Source organism: Melospiza georgiana, chromosome 5 (genome assembly GCF_028018845.1).
Source record: "Melospiza georgiana isolate bMelGeo1 chromosome 5, bMelGeo1.pri, whole genome shotgun sequence".
NCBI classification, from domain to species: domain Eukaryota; kingdom Metazoa; phylum Chordata; class Aves; order Passeriformes; family Passerellidae; genus Melospiza; species Melospiza georgiana.
In genome coordinates, this window is record NC_080434.1 from 4481946 (window position 1) to 4505570 (window position 23625).

Sequence of the window (23625 nt, forward strand, 5' to 3'; positions counted from 1 at the left end):
TTGCCTCAATTTTACATTGTAAATGATTCTTTACTCAGTTCACAACAAAAGTGTTCCTCTGGCAACAAAGTCTGCCTCAATACCATATTTGCAGTTATAGGCAGTTATTAAAAATGTCAAAACAACAAAAAAAATGGTGCCAAGCCAACCTGCCTCTAAAACTTAATTCTGCTTTGAGGCATGAAAGAAACAATAATTTTGTGAAGACAAAGCAATATACCAGCAGTATTTTTCTTCCTTATAGCCTACGTAGGAAATCTGAGAGGAAAAATGGATCCTTTATGTTAAATCTTCAGTCTTGTGGGGAAAAAAAATGTATGTTAAAGTGTTGCCAGGACCCTCATTGTTCAGTCTCACGATGAATCCATTAAGGTGTCCTCTACAAATGGCCAGCTATTACGGTTCTACTCGTAAGTCACCATGTGTCCTTCTGTGGTATAATCCATGTAAACCACACGTCACTTTGTACTGTACAGAGATCTGGGTTTTACTGATTGCATGCCCACAGTTTCATGCAATTTGGAGCTGAGGGATGCAGTTAAGTTTTAAGTAGTTTAGAAGAAATTTAAGGTGTATTTCTCTTTCCCTCCTCACTCCTAAAGTGCACGATTTGAACTGAAAGGTAGGAGAAAAAAATACCTTGCTTTCCTCTTTAAATGTTTTAGGTGTCTTCACTGCTTTTAATGTTATAAAATGCAAGAGATTATAAATGTAAAACCAATATGATAAAATTGGAAACATGATAAAATTGGAAAAAATGAAAATGGTTTATGGAAACCTAATGGCAAGTAATCCAAATAAGTAATCTAAATCAAAAGAGGAAGAATGTGTTTTTCATGAATAGTTAAAGCCAGAATGCATTAACAGTATACGAAATCCCCTCTCCTATGATTACATCATTTATGACAATCATGACACTATAATTTTGCCTGAAATAGCTGAGTTCTACAATTTTCATCAGCGGAATTCTAGAAGTCAGCACAGTGCACTATTGCACCTGATTTATTCTGTCATTACCTTGAAAAATTGGTCCTTCACATTTCTCCTCTATTATCACAGAGCAAAAGATGTACATTAGACTATTTACTGCAGTAGTTTGGATTTCCGTGCAAACACTGTCTGCACTCTCTCCTGAATAGATTTATGCATCTCATCCACCTTGTCATTACAGCTCTCCACTTGGTTTATTCAATTAGACACATGACACTTTGAAAAGTCATTACTTGTCAAATGTACTCTTCAACATAATTTAAAGCCATCATCAATTTACCCAGTGAACAGAATCAGTCTTACATATATATTTATAATTATAGCTCTTTATAATTTTAGATAGATTACTTTACAATAATTTGCACAGTTGTTTTGCTGGTTTTTTATTTTTAATTTTAAATTAGGTACAATGACACCTTTTCCCTTGATTTGGTGACCTTGTTTCCTTACCAGTCAGAGGCGATGCTTTAGGTTTCAACTACTGCGTTACACATAATAAGCTTGTGTACTATGGGGAGACCTTCATGGGACATCAAGTACTGCAGAACTGACAATCTTCCTGATAATTACTCTGGGTTCCTCTCTTGCATGAAAACCAAGTGCTACCAACTACTACTTTAAGCTATGTGACTGTTTACGTCACCTTTCCTACACGCTTCCAGCCAAGTTTTTCCAAATTTCTTCCTGTTCAGTGTTGAGCTGAGGTTTCCTTAGCATGGCACCCTGCAAACAGTAGCTGAGCAGCTTGCTTGACCAATACACTTTGCAAAGTTACTGTGCAACAGCAAATTGCAGCTGGAGAGAGGAGCAAGCAACAGCTCTGAGGACAGCAAGTTCTGCAGAAGGAGAGGGAGGGAGGATGTGCTGCAGGTACCAGAGCTGAGATTCCCCTGCAGCCCGTGGGAGAAGAGCACAGTGAGGCAGCTGTGCCCCTGCAGAACACGGGCACCTGTGGTGGAGCACATATCCACTTGGAGGGCCCATGCCAGAGCAAGGGGATGCCCAAAGGAGGCTGTGACCCTGTGGGAAGCTCATTCTGGAGCAGGCTCTTGGCAGGACCTCTGGACACACAGAGAGAGGAGCCCGTGCTGGAGCAGGTTTGCTGCCAGGACTGGAGCCATCTGTTCCTGAAATACTGCACCCCACAGAGCAGAGCCCACTGGAGCAGCTGTGAAGAACTGCAGCCCGTGGGAAGGACTCACAGGGGAGGAGTTGATGGAGCCTGTCTGTGTGGGAGGGAGCCCGTGCTGGAGCAGGGCAGAGTGTGAGCAGTCCTTCCCCTGAGGAGGAAGGAGGGACAGAGACAGGGTGTGGTGAACTGATCACAGCCCCATTCCCTGTGTCCCTGCACCACAGGCAGGGAGGGGTAAAGAATTCAGGAGTAAAGTTAAGCCTGGAAAGAAGGGAGGATTGGGCAAGTTGTTTTTAAGACTGGCTTTCTTTGTCACTACACTACTGTGATTTGACTGGTAATAAATTATATTAATTTTCCCAAGTCGATTCTGTTTTGCCCATGACAGTGACTGCTGAGAGATCTGTCTCTGTCCTCATCTCAACCCATGAGCTTTCCATTCTGTTTTCTCTCCCCTGTGCAGCTGGGGAGTGACTGGGTGGCATTGGTGTCCAGCCAGAGTTAACGCACCACAGCATATCCAACACAGACTGATTAATTTATTCATGCATATGTACTTTTCAGATGCAGAAGCATGACATTCAGTGTAAATAATAGAAACAAGGAATATCCTGAGGTGGAAGGGACCCACAGGATTCTTGACTCCAACTCCTGGCCTTGCACAGGATAAATCCCAAGAATCACACTGTGTGCCTGAGAACATTGTCCCAACACTTACTGCCAACCCTGAATGGCTTGGTGTGACCACTTCCCTGGGGAGCGAGGAAGTACAAAGCATTTACCATTTGCAAAATGTTCTATAATTTCTTTTTTAAAAATAGTAGCACAAATAGCAAAAAGTTTGAATGAGAGACTTGAAGTGCAGGACAGCAGAGCAGTAAAACCAGCAAGAAGAAAATGAACTCCTTACCATTCTGAACATCCAGGACATGATGCTTATCCAATGTCCAACCACCCATGTTGGAGGCATCCAGCTCATAACCCTGCAGAATGGCAGTGCGCTTTTCCCACAGAGTCAGATCCAAGCAAGACTCGTACTCGTACCCTACAGACACTGAAAAACAGCACAAGCCTCATTCAGTACAGCATCTCCTTCTGAAGAGGAGTTTAAAGAATGGCATTTCCTTAAACTACACACATTCTTTTGCTCTCCTAGGACACATGAAAATTCCTATGGCTTCTTAGACATGTTGAAGATACTAACCAGAATCTTATGTTATTAAAATATTTTAGTTATTAAGAGTAAGTGAACTAAGACAGAGGAAATCCATTTTGTGATGTAAGTTATACTGCTATTGTACTTTACCTAAAGTACACACAGTGTGCAGACTAAACACCATTATTATTAGGCTGAGAGCTACTTCATGGGAAGGAAAAAAAGTTTAAAAATGTCACTTTTCATGTGAATGAAAAATGGTTTCTTTTTCCTTCTGAAGGAATTTTTTTCTCATAATTCAATGTTTAAATTAGTTTTTTCAATATAATTAGTATTTTTCAATACGTTTTAATACCCACCGATGTAATTTTATTCTGCCAAACATTTTCTTAATGGATACAAGCATTTGAGGTGTGCTTCCCTATGTTCAAGGCAACACTAGAAGTACAAAAATCCTCTGTAACACATACCAACAGCTTCAGATAATCCGTAGACCCTCTGATTGTATGCATCAGTTTTATCCCATATGAAGGTGTATGCTAGATTTGGGGATGCAGGGAACCATTTTTGGAAAAGTCTTCCCACCACTGCCACCATAAGATGAACCTTCATTAAATTAAATGGTATAATAGATTGGGTCATAGTAATCTTCAGTACAGATTTATATCCTGCAGCCCTGGAGCTCAAGTATGATAACTTCAGGTCAGTCCCTGGTATTGTTGTTTCTTCATGAAGTACCTATGCATCATTAAAAGAAAAATACAGTATTTCAATTAGTTGGAAATTAAACAAAACAATGCAGCTATCATAAAAGGCTGCCTAACATATTACATGACAATCCATTAGGAAATATCATGTATTTGGCCTTCATGGTTAAAAAATCCATAAATAAATAACAATGTTTCACACTTTTCCTAAAAAGTCAAGTCTAAATTCTTCATTATACTGAAGCTGCTTAGTTGGTACTTTCTGCTCAAGCATTTCAAAATTATCTCCTTTTTTTTTAATGAGGGGCAAAGGAGGCATGAGAAAGCATTCCCAACTGATTTTTCCTGAAGAGGCAAAAAAGCATCTTTCAACTAAGTGAAAATTGCCCTGTATGGTGCTGCCACCCATGTCCCAACTAAGAAAGGCATGTCTAATCAAGGCAGTAGAGCCTCTAAGGAGAGCAAAGCTTGAGATTTGGGTTGGGATGTCTAATTTCTCCTGTAGGAGCAGGAAGAAGTCCCAGGTATTTTATTATTTGCATTACCAGTGGATTGTAAATACTTTAAACTAGACCATTCTTCCATTTATTTTGAAGACAGATAAGTAGGATGCCTCGGGGGAAGTTTTTCCATATTTTCTGATCAATATTCACTACTCAGATATCAGCTTATCACTTTCACATTTCTGAGAGGTGGAATGAGTCAATTTTATTTTTAAAAGGTTCCTCCCCTCCTCTACCTTGTCATTGCCTCTGAGCTGAGAAGCTTTTGTGGGTGATGGATGGATGTGAAATGTTTCTGTGTAATGTGGATAAAAGCAGCCTATATTGTTCTATGCCTCAGTCAGAACATAAACACTGCAGCCAGCACTTGCAGTGAATAGCTACCGGATATCCTGGTTTATTGAAACAAAAAAAAGAAGAAGAAAAATGTATCCAGACACACTTAAAGGTAATGTTTCATTGGTGAAGAGTTCAAAGGATGCTGAAGCACAAGCCCAGAACCTTAGTGGTGTTACAGGAACACTCTTGGGAAGTAAATTAAGAAAGTTTATTTGACTTTTCTGTCTCCCGGTCCTGAAGTCTGAAGAACAAACATGATTTAGTATTAGTGGGAAGCAGACTTCAGGAGAAGCACTGTCACAAGTACTAGGCTTAAGACTTCAGTGGGATCAAAACCTGGCTACTACACAAGTGCTGCCAGCTCTCTGTGCCACAGAAATCCTTGGACACTGCTTCTAAAAAACTGACTGTATTGAATAGGGTGAAGTAATGCGGTTGATGTTCAAGGAGGGGAACACATGCTATACTATCCTCTACATTAGCATTTTTGTTGGATCTACAGAAAGGTTTATACAGTATTAATTATATCTACTTCCTTCCCAGTAACAAAATTTCAGAAATACTATTTTGACTCATTGTCTGGCATTATAGTTATTTATATCTGATACATGTAGACATAAAACTGTTGTTCTTCAGATAGACTATAACAGAACTTTAGAAAATAAAGTATGAATTGGAAGATACAAGACAAATGAATTACGCTTTTTAAACTCTTAATTCTCACTCTTTGAATATTTCTTTGTTCCCCACCAAGAACCTGGCTGAAAAGAAAGCAGTCACCTTGAAGGAGGTGAGTGTGGCCTCATTTCTCTTTGTAAATCTAGTCTATTTTCCCTCAGCTCAATATACAGACTGTCTAATCCAGAGAACAGGGAAATCTTTCCTACATGAACAAAAGCACCTCTCTCTAGAGAGGTAAGTGATTGTGAGCACATTCCTTTCCTGAGACTTTGAAGGAAAAGCACAAACCACCCAGGAACAAAAGACAAATTCCTCCTCAAGACACCAGCAGGACTCTCATATACTGCACATTAAAGCTAGTCTAACAGATGGAGGTCTCTGTAAGCAAGAGGAGAAAAAGAAATAATATGCTTGTAATAGGACACAATTTAATGGACGTCAGTGGTCTCCTGTTACGACCATGGCTTCTTTTACAACTGCAACTGTGGAAGAGCAGTGTTAAACACATAGGTGGTCTTCCAGAGCTCTTGGCTGAGATAGCAGGCAATAAAGAGGACACCTTGAAGTTTCAATTTTCAAGAAATTCCACTGTGTATTTGGATTACTATCAAATTAGAAACTAGGACACTCATGCAGTTCTCAGCGAGGTTTAAAAGAAAACCTAAACCCCTATTATTAGTTTCTGCAGAAGCCACAAATGCCTGCTGGAAATCTGACTTATAACTTCCTTTTTTCCATAAAATATCCCCTGTAGTAACTTATTTTCTTGAGAAGTTTAGAAATCTATAGGTAAGGTTATGCAACTCAATCTATCTCCCAGAATCAAGCATTACAAAGACTCTTAAACAGTTTCATGTTCATCCAGAAAGGTAAATCATCAGGCACAGCAGAGAGCTCCTATGGGAGCCATGACAACACATCAATTGTAAAGCAATCGGGAAAGTCACCGGGAATAAAAGTCACGTCAGGAATCACCAACACAACCAAGCTGTCTGTGCTTCACCTTCTCCACACTGAGCATAAACTGCCTCCAGAAAGGCTGATACCCTAAGGGGACTGACTTATTGCCCAACCACCAAATTCTAATGGCTGACATTTTACTTGTGCATGATCAAGCCACTCCTAAGGACAGCAGTGAAATATTTAACTTAGGGGACTGAGATAAGGGTCACCTCGATTTTCACAGCGTTTGCTGTCCTCAGAGTTCGAGCTGGTCACATAAATTGTGCAAGGCTCCTCATCTCTCATGGCCACTCATGGCCAGCAGGACTAAAGCTGTCCAGGCTCTAGAATGCTTTCCTGCTCCAAAATACGATATGATTCAGCTGACATGCTCTGATGGTATTCAGAGCACTGAATAAGTAATTCTGTTAGGGGGAGAAATGCCTGCTGTGTTGCTGTGATTTTTTTTTTTTTGGCAAATTGAACAATTTCAAAAGAGGATTTGAGGACAAATTTCATAAGTGAGTGCAAACTTTAGTCCTAGTGTCAAAAAAAGGTTGTTTGCTGAGAAATAACAGCTGAGCTGCTGCATTAAAATGTAACATGATCTAGGTTTCAGAGGGGTAAAGATGGCATTTTTAGATACTAGCAACTGCTGCTATTACATAAAGGCTGAGATTAGGGAGTACCAAAATTATACTTTAAGTAGAAGCTGAAACTGCTCATTTCAAGACAGAAAACTGTTTTCCTTTAAAAAAAACCCCTTTCCTTACAATCGAGGCTCTTAAATTACCAGTTAAAACAAGGAAAAATAAAAACAGTAAAAATACTTGTTTTTTCTAGACTTAATACATGGTTTAGGTACCATAGAGAAGAGGGGTAGGAAAAAGCCACATACATATAGAAATATAAAATTGTGTCTCTAACAGAATAAAGAAAAAGGTATGTACAAAGTCTCAAACAGAAAGCAAAAGAGAAGAAAACCATAAAATGTGCTGGAAAAGAAGGAAATGTATAAATGGAGATATTTGGTTCGGTAAATAATCTCAATTTTTTTTTCTCAAATTTGAAGTATGAACTTGAAATTCTGAAGATTTTAGGTAAGTGAAACTAGGGTGCAGTATCCATAGAATACTAATATTTTTAGATATCCTATTATGTTGTTAGTTTAAATGTTAAAATAGGTTAATTCTTTTGCTGAAAACTTAGCCACTCTGAAACTACCAGTAATTATTTTTATTAAGTCATTGAAGCTCGTGTTTTATCCTGAATTCCTCTGGGTAAATAAATTTTGCCAACTTCTGCCCCATTACTGCCAGTAGTGAGAAAGAGTCTGAGGAGAAGAACCTTGAATACATAATTTGAAGGAAAACATCCAGTTTTCATTCTCTCATACACATGAAGTGATGGAAACAAGAGGCTCAGGACCTGCAGAAGGCATCTTGCAAGCACATATAACAGCAGATAATGGAGGTTTAGGAGAGGGGAAACCCTCAAATACTCAGTTTCAGAAGTGCTCACTGTGAGTCACACGGGCTTCTGCCAGACCACATGGCAATATATGGAAAACAGACATTTCAGGAAATTATTAGGAAAAAGAGAGTAACAATATGACCTAATACATAAAAGCAGCTCCAGCTTAACCTGAACTCCCTCATCTGTATGCAGTTTATTGCCTCATTCCACACCGATTAATCTCAGCTACTTAAGTCTAGGCAAAGCATGGTAACTTGCAATTAATAGTAGATAAAATCATGCCTGAGCAGTTCAAATTTAGTTAACATGTTATTATCAGCCCTCTTGAGTAATGATCTGTTGGGTCTGTGATCACCTCTTTACCCACTGTGTTTGTTCTTTCCCCTTGCTCGCCCTTTCTTTTTTTTTCCAGTTTTCTTTCATACTGCTCCTTTGGCACAGACTTTAATTCCCCCTCTGATCAATTTGAGATTCATAAGCCACTAAGTACACTCTTGGAAACATTATCTCCAAGGGATGATGAAGCACTTGAAGGGATGATGATTACAGCAGCTCATCATTTTCTCCTGCAGTACGTGAGGGTGAGTGCTGTCACAGCACACGAACAGGGTGGCTAAACAATGACTTCAAGAACATGGGGAACATCTTATTTCTCTGTGCTTTCCTCCAGGCCCACACACTTTAAACTGCCATTGCCCCTTTTTATATGAAAAGATCAGCAGCAGTTCCTCTGGAGCTGAACATACAGTTTTGAATAGTATCTGGTTCTGCCCATCTTTTATGAGTGGAGTATTTTTTTTGGGCAACAGATTGTTGAGCATTATGCACTTCTGAGGGGAACCTGACCCGAAGGGGTACACGCCAGTCACAGTTGTGCGGCTCCCACTTGCTGAAGGAGAAAATTATGTGTGGGATAAGCAAAGAATAGAGAAGAAAGCACTGCCTAATGTTTTCTTACATAGTATTGAATTGGATTTTTGCATACATAACATTTTCCCTCATCATAAATCACCCAGCAGCACCAACGGCTTAGGATCCATCGAGAATATCTTTCCTTCCAGCTGGTTTCCTAGGGAGACAACTTGACCCAACAGTCCTGCCTATCAGACCTCCCACCTCACAAATTTTGAACCTGGTAGACAATTTCAACCACAATTTAAGTAACAGTAGAAATCTCTAAAGATAATTATGTTCCTTTATGCTTGTAAAAAAAAAAAGGGCTCCAGTAGGGAGGAAGCAGTCAATTTGGGACTCCCATGAGAAAGAAGAAAAGGCTGAATGCAGCCTGTGGGGAAGGACTGGATGTGACAGACAGATGGAATTACAGCAGTGGGTGGGAATTAGTAGGAACCCAGACCTCATTAGTCCCATTGCTCAAGGAATAACTTGTTTACCTAGACACTACAAGGGTTTTTTTAAAATGTGCATTTTCTGACATTCTTCTATCATAACTTTTTTCTTGATTTATGTCTAGCTAAGCCATTTTCCATAATTTCAGGAACTGAATCTATCATCTATTGCCAAAACAAGTAAATCAAAACAAGCAAATCAGAGCTGTTTTTCAGTGGACTCTGTTTTGAAAATACTTTCTTTTAATTGACTTGCAGCTATCAAAGGCACAGAAATGATAGTGAGGATAAAAGCAACAATTTCCTAGCACAGTCTAGATTTGTACGAGTGTTTAGTTGTAATTTTCTTACATCTTTCCTTTAAACTTGCTCCTACCATGAATTGCTTAATGATTTAGCTCTTTTCTTAAGAGCACTGCGTGAAAACATTTGAATACATTTTCTGTGTTTCTCTTGAAGAGGCAAGGACATTTCTTAGTGAATGCAAAAAAGAGTGCTGTATGTAATTATGACATTGGGGAAGTAGGGGCAAGAGAAAGAGAGAGAGGCAAAGAGGGAGGCAGAAGGAGGACTGTTTCACTAGGAAAAGTTTGAAAATCAACACTAAGACATATATTACTTCTTAAAATGCAACTGAAATGCTTTAAGAGCCAAGAAACTATTCATTGTATAGTGATTATTATTTGAGATGGAGGAATCTAATACAACTATCCTGAAAAAATTTTCAAAACCTCCCATTTCATCTGTAGTTTTTCTGATTTAAATCAAGGTTTGGATATCAAGTCTTACTTTCAGTATTACAGGTTCTGAAGAAGGTGATTAGACCACAAGCTCACTGGCTTGTCCTCAGTGTTGCAGAGAGTTCTTTTACTTTATGAAAACCTGTGTGTCATGCTATTTATTAGGACTAAACAGATAATTCAAACTGTGTGTGTCTTTGGGACACAGTGGGAAAACACCTTTTGTTTTGAGTCTCTGAGGTGACTTCTAGCAAGAGGGTAATCCTAAAAGCCCAATGTACCATAGTGTACCCTAATTATGGGCCAGTACTTGAACGCTAAACACATTCTGTAAATTAAGTGATGGAAACAAATGTTCTAATGTACACACAGCTTTCTTACTTTCCATTTTCAGATGAAATTTTAAAAATCATCAGACAGAATAAATAAATAAATTGGTCTGAAAATAATCATATGTTGCATATTCCTAGCACTTACTCAGAAGTACTTATTTTTCCACAGCAGTGCATGGTTTTCATTCTGGTTGCTGAACACTAGCCTGGCATAAGATTGTGTTTATTTGAAGCACACCTTACCTGTGTCTCTGGGATGATGGGACTATCTTCAGGAGAAATTCTAAAGAAAGTGGATAAAGGCGATGACACGATAACAGGGTTTGGCCTTACAAATCCGCTTAGGTCACAACTGGGAATGTCATTCTCTTCCTTCTTCATGACAAGGGTGTCCATGACATAAAACACATTCCAGGGAATCCATACTGTGTGATACTGTGTCAGGAACGGGGATCGCTCAAACACCAGTGTCAGAGAGGCACCACCATTCGCTACCAAGTCAAACCTAGGGAAAAACCCCAAGAGGGCCAGCTAGTCAGCAAATTCCCAAAGCCATCCACAGCCTCTATTCTACTGATTGATTCTTCATTCCATTGTACTGCTCTGAATGCAGAATGGCTCTACTGGGAACAATGGAGAAATCAATTAAATTATATTACATTATACTGCACAGAGAGAACAGAGAATTTGGGACGCTGCGTTTAAATTAAGCAAGTCCTTCTACTTCTAAAATATATAATAATCAGCACGTTTTACATTTTAACAATGTGCAAAGTACAATTTTAGTCAATCAGTTTCCTAATGTCTTTTTTCCCCGTTATTTTATTATCTCAGTTTTACAAGCAGCTCTTCAGTAACACCTTTGCTGTCTTTATGACTTTTAAGTGCTTCAAAAGGAACTTACATTCCATCCTGGCGAGTGATTGTATATCCGTAGTCTGGATAGTGTAGGAAGGAAACATTGACTCCAATGAGTGGTGTTCCGTCAGCAGTTAATACTTGGCCTCTTATGACAGATGCAAGACTATGAAAAAGATGCAGGATCAAATTCCAAGTTTGGGGGGTTTTGTTCTTTTTGCATGAATAAAAGCTAGTGAGTGAACACACACATCCACCCTCATGCACCTCCCCCCCATGCTATCAACTATCATTTAGAAAACATTCCTCAGATTCTAACCCTTTTACAAGTTCACATAATTTACACTATATAAACAAATGCCTTAGAATCTGCAGATAATTTTGTTTCAGTATTGTTGATTTTACTTTGGTTTATTTTGTCTGTACTGTGTTACTAAGAGCTGAAATTAACTGAAGAATTTTAAGAGCTTAGAAACTCTATATGTTCCCACTATAAGTCATATTTCTGGCAGACTTTTAAAGAAAAATGTACTTTTCAATTAGTATCAAAGCAATCTGTAAAACTGCAGGGACTATGAAATACAAAATTTAAAAGAGCAATAAGGAACATTGGTGCAACAACTTTTAATCAACTGCTGTGCCCAAACACATTAATGCTGTTAAATTACTGCAAACGCAGTAGTTCTAGTGTAAATCATCTTCTTTCACTCAGTGAGATCCCAGACACCTGCTTCCTGTTACTGGCTTATTTTCAGGTCATTACTACTTCATAGAGCACCAGTCAAATAGTTTATGCAATTATACTGTCGTGCACTTAACAGTTCTATTACATTAATTCATAATTTATATTATTTAGTGAGCTCAGTTTAAAAAGTGCAGCTTTGCTTTTCCTTCTGAAGTGTTTTCATTGCTTTGATATATTTCCAACTGTGCTAGCCCAAATCAACTGGTTAAATAAAGATTTATTTAATCATTAATGAAGTGCCCTGTTAGAATACAGATACTAAGCATGGCAAGTACCTTCTGTAACCTAGTGGCACTGGTAAATTGAATTTTGCAGGAAATGAGACAAAACAAGCAATTTGATATATTAAGCGAAAAGCTCTTTGCTCAAAATCCACATCAGAAATTCGCAGTCATAGCAGATCTCCTCACATGAGCCCCACTCTCCAGTCTGTGCTCATGAGTACAGGAGAGTCAGGCTCACCTCTTGTTGAAAGGGCTCTCCCCAGGTATGACGTGGGTGCTGTCGGCTCCGATGAGGAAGCTGATGCGGTCATAGAAGGCTTTGGCAGCTTGCTGAGATGGAGACTGCTGGCTTTGGCTGATGATATCCTGGGGATCAGGCAGGCCACGACAATAAGGCTGGTTTTGGCAAGAACTCTGCAAACAGCAGTCAGGATCCATACAGTCAACTAGCCCATCTGTTGGCAGAAAGTCACACAAATGAACAAACTCTTCCTCCTGCCCCTGTGCATTGGAATGAGCCAGCCAGCAGGGAGATGAAAAAAATTATGTAGCATGAAAGAATACTCATAATTAAGATTTTAATGAATTCATTTTCAATTAAAGAAAGAGAGTTTGTTTCCACTGAGTTCTTAAACTCCCATGAAAATCCATGCAAGCTGAATATACTCGGAGTACTCAGTATCATGTAAAAACAAACCTATGTATTCAATACTTTTCTAAAAACATGCTGAACAAACCAGAAAATGAAGGCACTCAGGCTCGGCATACACTGTTAACTTATAAATATTAAACATTTTAAGTGGGTCTAATTAGCTTTTATGTGAGGTTATTTGACTTGCTAGAGAAAAGAAACAAGTAACTCCCACTCTGCTGTTTTCCTCAAGTTTTTTAGTAATATCTATGCTGCAAGTAGCTTTAAATATTTTACAACATGTATCAAGGTGGATTCCTTTATACCTTGGCAGAAAGATTTTGTTGCTAGGAGCAAGGCAATTTCCACACAAATTTTTAACATGAAAATGTATGAGAAAACAAAATCTGTATTTAACATTTAGATTCTATTCTGAATAAACGGATGGGAAATGCTGGCCAGTATAAATAAGATTTAAACACATGGGTGCTTTTATGGTTATGTGCTGAAATATTCCCATATGTGGAACATTAGATCTGTCACATCCCTGGAAATCTAATTTGATCAAAGATTAAAATCAAGATCAAATTGATAACTACTAATTTGCTGTAAGTAAAGTCATAAGGAAAATGAGCCTGGAAATGTCAGCTACAGAAAATTTCTAGATGAATGTAATCTGGTATCGCAGAGCTGATAATTGTTTCCCCAAAAGAACAGCAAGACTGAAATAGCTCAAACATTTTATTATTCCATTTAGATTAGAAAGGGAGCTTGCTTGCTGCACTGAACTGAAAAATATACCAATGCAGCACTCGAAAGAAACCCATGACTGCTTGTCTTACAAAAGAATCTGCCTTTAGAGTAAAACTTCTTTCTGAAGGGAAAAATAGCATCCATTTTTGTTCAATCATATGTTGAAAGACTGTAAGTAAACAGAGATCTTCTAAAGGTATTCTTCTAAGTATTGCTGTGCTACGTGGATCAGTTAGAGGACTGGCAAAATAGTAAAGGAGTGGGATTTCTGTTCTTTTGCACATCTAAAATTCTTATTTAACTTGCCTGACTTTGAAATCAGTTCAGGGAAAATAAAAGGGCTGCAAAAAGTATCATTAAGTGTATCAAAGTTTGAACATTTTTAAAAAACAAGAAAGAACATTGATTTTTCCTGTGATGAGGATATGCCAGAGGGTCACACTGCCATTCAGCTAGACACACAGGCTGGAAAAATGGGCTGCCAGGAACCACATGAAGTTTCCACAATGAGAAGTGCAAAGTCCTGCATCTGGAGAGGAACAACCTCCTGCACCGTAACAGAGCTTTGTGGAGAAGACCTTGGAAGTCCTGATGGACACAAAATTAACATGAGCCAGCAACACGCCCTTACAGCAAGGAGGGTGCCAACACCATCCTGGGCTGCTTTAGAAGCACACAGCTCTGTGTGCAGGCTGGGCTTTCTGGTACAAGAGACATGGACATCCTAGAGAAAGCTCAGTGAAGGGCCATGAAAACTGTTCAGGGCTTGACACATCTCTCCTACAAGGAAAGGCTGAGAGAGTTGAGACTGCAGAGCCTGGAGAAGAGAAAACTTGGGAGGGTTCTCATCAATGCATACAGATACCTGATGGGAGGGTGTAAAAAAGGATCCTTCCAGTGGTGCCCAGCAAGAGGGAAAAGGCAATGGACAGAGACTGAAGACCAGAAAAATGCTTTTTATTGTGAAGGTGGCTGGATACTGCAACAAGTTGCTCAGGGAAGCTGTGAAGCCTTCATCCTTAGAGATATTCAAAACCCAACTGGGTACATACCTGAACAACCTGCTCTAGCTAATCCAGCCCTGAGCAGGGGGTGGGACTGGATGGTTTCTACAGGCCTTTCCAAGCTCAAATAGGCTGCGACTCTTGTGATTTTCTAGTATCATTCTTGTAAAATATGAAACCTTTTCCTAGCTGAAGTACTGGCGTCCCTCATTGGTTTTTACTCCAGAAGCCTGGATCAGTGTCAAAGCTGGGGGTACTGATGGTTAAAAGAATATTTTTGGGGTTTTATTTATCTGAATGGTCCCCCATGCAATAACTGGTCCATTCGTCTTTGTTAGTTTATAAAAAGCAAATGTACATCTGGAGTATAGTCTGCAGGTCATAAAACTGCATGAGATTGACACCTTCTGAACTAATCAGCTGGAAATGCATTTTTACAAGCCTCTCCACTAACATCAATCAGAGAAAGAATCTCATTTTCACCAGCCAAGATACAGGGATATGCTGTTTGTTATTTTCCTGTGGAGTTTATCAGTAACTTGCTCAGGCGAGTGACGGATGGTTATGAATCTGACTCCTTATAACTTGAGAAAACATTTTTCATTCTTTCTCTGTACTTATGTGGCTAGAGCTATCTAGTACCACTAAGTCAAGTGCTCTATTGCACTGTGTGAAGTACAGTAAAATTTCCTTTCTGAAATGGCTCTGCAAAATTATTGATGAATTTTGTTTAGCCTGAAAAATATGGGACTTAGTTCAACAGTGCCTTGTCAGTTATATCACTCAAATATGACAGTGAAATTATAAAGAAAATAGAAACTCCTACAGGCAGCTGGACAGTCATTATCAGTCTCATAAGGCTATTTATATTTTCCCGTTCTAGATGTAAGTGGTTCTGTGTATGGAAGATGTAATGACTACTTTATCGTTTTCTTCCTCAAAAGCTGATGTCTTGCTAATGTAAAAATCTTGACTAGTGTTACTTCTCCTTTTGTTGTAAAATGCACTGAATTGCAGTGGAGCATGGACTGGTGATAAAATCGTTTATTTAGACAGACTGATAAAACTATCAAAACTCTGCTCTCGTGAGACCCCACCTGGAGTTCTGAATCCAGCTGTGGGGCAGCCAGTGTAAGAAGGACAAGGAGCTGTTACAGTGAGTCCAGAGGAGGCCAGGAAGATCACTGGGGGCTGGAGCACCTTTCCTATGATGACAGGCTGAATGACTCGGGGCTGTTCAGCCTAAAGAGGAGAAAGCTCCAAGGAGACCTTGTAGCATCCCCCAGGTACCAGAAGGGGCCTGCAAGAGCTGGAGAGGGACCTTTGGCAAGGGCAGATGGCGATGGGACAAGGAGGAATGGCTTTAGATACAAGGAAGAAATTGTTTACTGTGAGGGAGGTGAGGCACTCTGGGAACAGGTTGCCCAGAGAAGCTGTGGACTCACCATCCCTGGGAGTATTTAACACCAGGTTGGATGGTGTTTTGAGCAATGTGGTGTAGTGGAAGGTGTTCCTGTCCATGGCAGGGGGGATTGGAACTAGATGATCTTTAAGGTCACTTTCAACCCAACCTTTCTCTTCTCCACGCTCTCTTTATGTGATTAAATGAGAGGAATCAAGACAGAGGATCCCCACAATGTGTGTCTGAAAAATAAGATGTATCAGTGGGACTGCTTGCTTTTGAATGGAATAAAACTGCTGGAAGGAAGAAAAGTAGAGGGACAAAGTAAGTCCTGGGCAAAAGATCTGCCAGTGTCAAGGGGAGATGGTAGTCAAGGACCTACATAAATCCTATTCTTGGTTGTTGTTGATTATAGTTGATTAAATATTTAGGCAACAAAAATCTCCATAGAGTGAAATTCAGTGCCTACATAGGAAGAATATAGTTTTGGAATTATGATGCTGGCCATTCCACCAGGACAGTTTTGGTGACTGCCAAACCAAGGCAAGAGACAGGAAAGGAAAGAAAACTGTATAACCAAATCTCAGTCATCCTTACATACCTCAGTTTGGCAACAAGCTATATTGAATGGACTCAATCATAGACATCAAAATGACTGCTTGTAGGAACAGATGGTCAGAAAAGCCAGAAAAGTACAAACAGCCCTTGATTTATTCCAGAACAGTGTGCAAGCACTGGAATTCAGCTTTGCACAATTCAAATATGAATTGTGGGGCTCCAAGTGAGTTCTCATTCCAGAAAGAAATCTTGGAGGCACTGTGGATAAGTCCCATGATATATGAACCCAGCATTCACCAGCTACCACAGATGCAATCAAAAAGCTGAAGAATAATGGGAAGTGTCAGAGCACAAGCCAGAGAATCTGAGCATGCCACAGTATCACTCCTAGTTCAAGCAGATACTTCCTGAGATTTCCTTAGCTTGGGTTTTCTTTGCACTTAGCAACTCTTCTGATATTGAAAACGTTCTTTGGCAGTAATTCCTCACTTTAATTTGCAGCCTGTTAGCATACAAAGGAAAATGCAAGTTCACATCGACCCTATCACAATGTTTTGCTAAGCAACAGCTATTAGCCACTATCGGAGAGGAGGCCCTGGTTTAGACAACCTTTAGGCTGAATTTGTACTATCCTGTGACATTTCCAGAAACAGGCTGTCCTAGACTATGCAAGTGATTTAAAAAATACAATAGTGCTAAGTATGCTTTGCTTTATTACAGTATTTATTTTAATTTCAGCAAAGAAAGAATATTAACGTTCCCTTAAATCTTGCTTGTGGAAACCTGTAACTACTCTAAATAATTGGATAGGAGCTAATAAAAAGCAAACTTAACTAAGGAGTCTCTTCAATAAGGACCCATCTAAACTAAAGAATAAACAGCCACTCTTCCTGTTTCTTATTCTTTCTACAGTGATAGCAAAGCATGGCCCACTTTGTTCAAGTATAATAGTGCCACCTTTTTTCCCCAAGAAGACAGGCGTATTCCACCCACAGACAGCTCTGACTTCCCCCTCCTCACAAAGTCATTAGGAGTTTAATTCAGGCTAAGATCTGCTTGATGCACACTTTCCTTGTGGGATGCTAAAATGTAAAGAAAAATCCAGTCAAACACAGGGGAAAATAAGAGTGAGCCTTAATGAGAACAGAAATTATTTCCAAGACTCTGAAAAACCTGTATTAAAAGGAAGATAAGCAATAATCATCCCATCACACGTTAATAATATCTAGAAGGGAAAATACTCAGGTATGCCTTGATGCCATTAGGATGTCCTATGGAGAATATTCCCACTGGGATCCTTAGGATGCTCATGTTCACAGAATTTGAATAATCAGTCCCAGAAAGAGCAAAGAATCAAAGGAACAGCAGACACTTTTATAAATGAACTGTGCTGATATTAATATATGAAATATATTCTACCCAGTGTAGGATAAAGCATTAACACTAACCACAGCATATCAAACAGACAACAACTGAGATAACTTTAATTATGTAACCACTGAGCCTAGTGAGATGTAGATCACACTACCCGCAGCCACACTATAAATTCAGCACAAGGGCTCAGATAACCTAATCTCCCATGATAAACAAATACAGCAGAAGAATACTTGTGCCATTCCCTGTAGCTGTCTGAAATTTTAATGGCTTGCTGGGAGATTAGTGGGTTGATTGCAGGAAAGGGAAGTAATACTTCTTCTCTTTCCAGGTAGCTTACAAAGGAGACTTTCTTTCCCCAGTTTTGTTAGGGATACTTCAATTTTTAATTTGATTTTTTAAATTTTAACCCTTCTTCTCAGCCACAGTTAAAGACTGAAGTGAATACACACTGTATTGAAGCATATAAATTAAGATAAATGCCATTGACAAATAGCATTATACAGGCCAACCACAGCAAAACAAGAGCGTGGAAACCCCCTTCCTCATGCATAACTGCATAATGATGTCCATAAAGGCAATATGAATAAAGGAAATGAGAGAGAGAAAAAGGCAACAAACTATCAGCATTAGCTATTTTTTCCTCAAAATCATTCTTCTGTCTTTAACTCATCCTGTTAGATTGTTCTGCTCCAATTCCTTGTTCCTTTTTCCCCCAAAAAGCTATTATTGTTTTCAGTCTGAAGGAGGAACTTCTTTTTTCTTGCTCCATTTACAGGCATTCCTGTTCACCTTGTTCTTCTTCCTCCTACCGCTCCATTACCCGCTCCTGGCTCTTGCTGCCCTGTGTCACATCCTTATATGATCTTTAACATTTACTGAATCTGTTTTAGTCTACTATTGGACTTTTAATGTATTTTCCCTTTTTCTCCCCCTACATAATCTCTTGTTTTCTCCAGGTTGTTTATACTTCCACCGAGTTTCTTCTCCTCCTCGCTTCAAGTTTGCAGGTTTCTCGTTTTTCCTTATCTTGTTAAGTCCTTGGCCCACCTGAACTTAATTTCCCAAACAAGCACATTTCTGCTGGAACCTGGGTCAGACTGTTTAGGCCCCTAAGTATGGAAAACTGCCTCAAAATATGTAATACATAATGGAGAAGGATGACAAGCCAAATGATGTGCACTGTAATAAACAGCAGCACAGTTTTAACCGTGTTACTTATTTTCCTCAGGAAGTAAATGCTGCTGTTATTTATAGTTAGTGATGTGTAAGATCCCAGCTGCAGTAGGGACAGGAGAGCAAAGAGTCAATCAGCAATTGCAGAGACATACAGAGTCGAAAACAGAAAGACAAAGTCCCAGATGACTTTATCATCATCCAGAAGCCCTAATGGAGTTTTTATCTCTTCTCTGAATCTGAAGGTGTTAAGCAAAAAGAATTGATGAGAGAAGGGGAAGAAAGACAAATAATAAAAGCATTATGCTAATCTAATATCGGAGTGCATTCACATTAAATCTTGTTTTTGTGGGTTTTTTTACGTGATTCTGGAATCATGCTAAGTCACAACCCCTCCAGCTTCCCTAGACTACAACAATAATCACAGATTGATTCCTTAGGCTAGCAATCCTGCCTGCATCTCGCTGCAGATTGTTACCTGTCACCTGAATGACAGACTATGGAAAAGTAAGCCAAAAAGAAAAAAAGGAAGAAAGATTTCTGGGAGCATCCTGTCAGTTATATGAACATTCAAAAGCTATAGAGAGGTAAGATCTCTGTAGGCTGGGTAACCAATTCTTTCCAGCAATTGCATCATAGTTCAAAGTGAACCCCCAGTTTGAACTATTCTCTTGGGATAATTTCCTTGTGAGGTCACTGAAATTCTGAACTCCTTCCTTTTTTTCCCCTCTCCAACAGTTCACTGAGTTGAAACTATGTTTTTTTCCAGTATAAAAGACCACTGCAGGGAAACAAAGGTGACACCTATTTTTCCCTAAGTACACATCTGATCTGTCACACACAGCTCGTTAGGCCTTGCTGATATGCCATAAAGAAGCACTGAAGACCATGGCATATCCTTACAGACACAAGAGCGAGTCAAATGCATGTATGGTTTTCATGGCAGCATTTATTCACCTGACTAAAAAAATCCCTGTTCCTCAACATGTTCTCCCCAGAGCTAAAGATCCACTTGGTGTCTCTTACCTCCTTCATTGTCCTTACTGTCAGTGCAGAGAGTTTCCATGGCTACATCACAGCCTGCTCCCCTCCATCCTGGCTGGCAGACACAATGCCAGCCATTCTGGTCCAGTGTGCATCTCCCATTGCTGTTGCACAAACCAGGGCAGCCCTCTGTTGAAACAGACAAAGAAAAAGCACAAGTGATTTAAATATTGCAACAATAGAAAAAGAAAAGAAAATACAAACAAGGGACACTTACTGGGAACAGGCCTTAAGAACAGCACAAATACTGTAATTGCACATGGAGCAGAACAGCAACATTACCTGGGGAACATAATTCTTAACAAAGTGGCATCTTTGATTGGCCTGACGCTTGAGACACCACTTACCTGTACAGGCAGGAAATAAATGCACCAATCCTCTAAATACCTGCAGGCCAGACAAAATTAAGTTTGGTTTTTTAATTTTTGTTTTTTCAAAGTAAAAAGAGATGAGTGCATAGCGCAAACACAGCTGTGTAAAATGATACATTTTTCTGTGCTCATAGAATAGATCATTATTTGCTCTATGCAGTATTGATTAATTACTGGCACCAATGATTAATCTCCCTGTTACTATGAACAAATCCCTCCAAATTCTTAAGCAGGAAAATGGGTATGATTTAGGCAAGTAATAAAAGAGAAGGTTAACTTTATCTGGTCTCAGAGTTGCCGTGTATTCATGTGAAATTACAGTCTGTTAAATAATTGCACAAAGTATAGGCCAGTTTTAATGACTATACTTTATGCCAAAAATACATTCCTTTTCACAGAATAAGCAAAGCCCAGGAATAGTGAAGCAGCTTAGCATCTATTCTAACAAACATTAGGATTCAGGCTGCATACGGATGGGACAGGACCAACAGGATTTCCAACTCAATGTAATAGCTGTGCGTATTTGATTACTTAGGACGGACAAAATGAAATACCATAAGGACCACAATAAACATTGATAGACTGAACAAAAACACGGTAGTGACGTGCTTCAAGACAGATAGCAGAGAGTGATTTTTTGTGACAATCTCCCTAAGGCTTTTGTGCTGTTACCTTTATATCCTATCTTGTCTGCTTTTATGGCCAAGGAGGGAAAATTTGGGAAACAATTAACATAATTTAATATATCCAAAATCGATAATTGTTTTCAGTCTAACATTGCATTAAAAAAAACAGTATCTGTCACTTCCTAGTGATGAAATCTGGCATGCAGCCAACATGACCTGTATGAGAATGACAACGCTATAAATATGTAGATTTCAGTGCTCCTTATCTATGACTGTGATAAGACACTGACAGAAGCAAGTACAGATATGGCACTAACTCTCTTATGAGAAGCAGCTACAAATCAGATATTTCTGGAAACAACAATTCTCCGTAAACTTGCATCCAAAAACCCTAAGTAACTGGGTAAACAATTCTTCACTTTTTAGAACACCTATCTCTGTCAACTAACCTACTGATCTATTTTGTTTAAGCTTAAGAGTGGTTTTTCAGAAGCAAGTTGCTTTTTTCTTCTAAAGAATTTTGAATTTACTGACTCCTTTCAACCTTGTAGCTCCAAATTACAAAGATACAGAAAAAAGTTATAAAGGGTGCTTAACTCTTGTCAAATCACTCTTAGAAGGCAGAGAATCAGGAAAACCTCTTGTGAGGAAGGATGGGTATGCTATAGTTATGGATGTTGTGCCATCATGCCAGGCTGAAATTAGTCTTGCTACTTTTATTCCTTCTGACTGCAGCTGCTAATAGTATTTGTTAATGTACTGAGATCTGTTTCTTCATAGCATTTCTTCTATTTGACTTACAAAAGACTTACATATATAATTGCAATACTGACAAAGCAATTTAGGAGTCAACTGGGTACACTCAAGACTTATTGTGTGAAAGCCTGGATATTGCCATCAATATTGCCATATTCTAATGAAAAAACACAAGGAATAGGGGAAGATACTCAGGGAAAGAGGGGTAGGAATATTTTAAACATTTTTCTAAATCAATTTTTTACCGTAACTGAAGATAAAAGAATCTTTGCTGTTTCATGTTAGGTTTTTGCATCCTTGAACCTCTTAATTGAAAATGTTGCATAGACTAAAAAAGATTTTTCTAGATTCATACAAGATACAAGTCGTAATTTCCTGTAGATTTTCTACATTCAGATAATCAAAAGCTTAAAAGTCTCAGGAAATCTGTTGATATATCAGTATATAAACACACACATCTCTATATTTGATCTGTTCTTTAGAACTAATGACACTTGTTCTGTGACAAAAGTATCACTTGGCTTTGTTTCCTTGATATTTAGGGTTTTGTAGGCAGAGGTTCAATGACAAAACTAACAAAAAAAAAAAGGTACAAACAGCAAATGAATACTATCTTCAGTTATTGGTTCAGATTAAGTCTAATACATGTATACAGTTTGTTCATAAATGTATAATTACTGATAAAGTGTTACCATACAACAAAAGCAAAATTTTGAGATGAGTTGAAAGCCATATGAGTTATATATATAATCCATGGAATGTATGTAAGAGAAGATTCTTTTGCCCAGACTACTATGTTTTTAACTATATATTAATATTAAAAAAAAACCAAAAAACCAAGATAGAGATAAAGTAGTAGATAAAGGCATGTCAAAGAGCAAATATACAGTACCTTTCACTATCTTATCCAAATAGTGAGCTTGAGAATTAAAAAGAAAAAAAAAAAAACAGACAGACATTTCAGAAGTGTCACATGAAACAAGAATTGTTCAGAATTCACATGCAAATCAAGCAGGTGCACCTGACATGAGAGGTCTTACATTACAAAATGAAAATGTATTTCAAGGCTTTTAAAAATGCAAGAAATTCTCTTTTCAGCAAGCATCGTCATGAATCAATGAAGCTGTTTTAGAAAGTAGGCCTGCAGAAGCAAAAGGGAAGCTACATTTCTGAGACTACATTTTCTTCTGACTTGTCTTGCCATGCTTTGATTTTTTTTTATATAACAAAAATATAATCAAAACTACCTTAAAAATTCGATTTTCAACACAACACAAGAGCAACTCCTTAGCATATGAGCTTTAAAACCCCAACCACACAGAAGATTTTTGATTTGCAGGTCACTCATAACTCTGACAGCATAACCAACACACTATCTTATTTCTCAATGGATTAACAGGATTCTTAGGAGGTTTTTTTTTTCTTCTGCTTCAATTCAGTCACAGTTATTCTTCTAAGCACACAAACCAAGTACGTAAAACAAGCTGAATTGTAAATAAGGGGTGGAAGAGGGCATAGTGAGGTTAGTAGTGTGATGATCCATTTCATTTTGAAAAGCAGGTGAAAATTAAACAGGCTTTAGATGTATAAAAATAAATAACACGGTATATACAAGAATAGCAAGACTTCTTTTTGTAAGTTATGACACTTAAGATTTCAGAAAAGATTTGAGGAGGCAGATGGATGAATGACATACAGAGCATAAGAAGGATTTCAAGCAGCAGGGCCTACTTTTAATACATGAGACATAGCACAG

General features: G+C 38.6%; 1 protein-coding gene across 20 annotated transcripts in view; it reads right to left on the bottom strand.

Annotated features, from left to right (window-relative positions):
• The window catches only part of TENM3 (teneurin transmembrane protein 3), a 1287001-nt gene that overhangs the window by 44452 nt on the left and 1218924 nt on the right, over nt 1-23625 (bottom strand). For all 20 annotated transcript variants that reach the window (XM_058025024.1, XM_058025026.1, XM_058025021.1 and 17 more), the window contains 7 exons: nt 22762-22788; nt 20099-20245; nt 12413-12629; nt 11252-11371; nt 10591-10852; nt 3749-4016; nt 3033-3176 (listed from right to left, as the gene is read on the bottom strand). In XM_058025024.1, the coding sequence (XP_057881007.1) occupies nt 3033-3176; nt 3749-4016; nt 10591-10852; nt 11252-11371; nt 12413-12629; nt 20099-20245; nt 22762-22788 (1185 nt within the window). The remainder of the gene's footprint in view (nt 1-3032; nt 3177-3748; nt 4017-10590; nt 10853-11251; nt 11372-12412; nt 12630-20098; nt 20246-22761; nt 22789-23625) is intronic.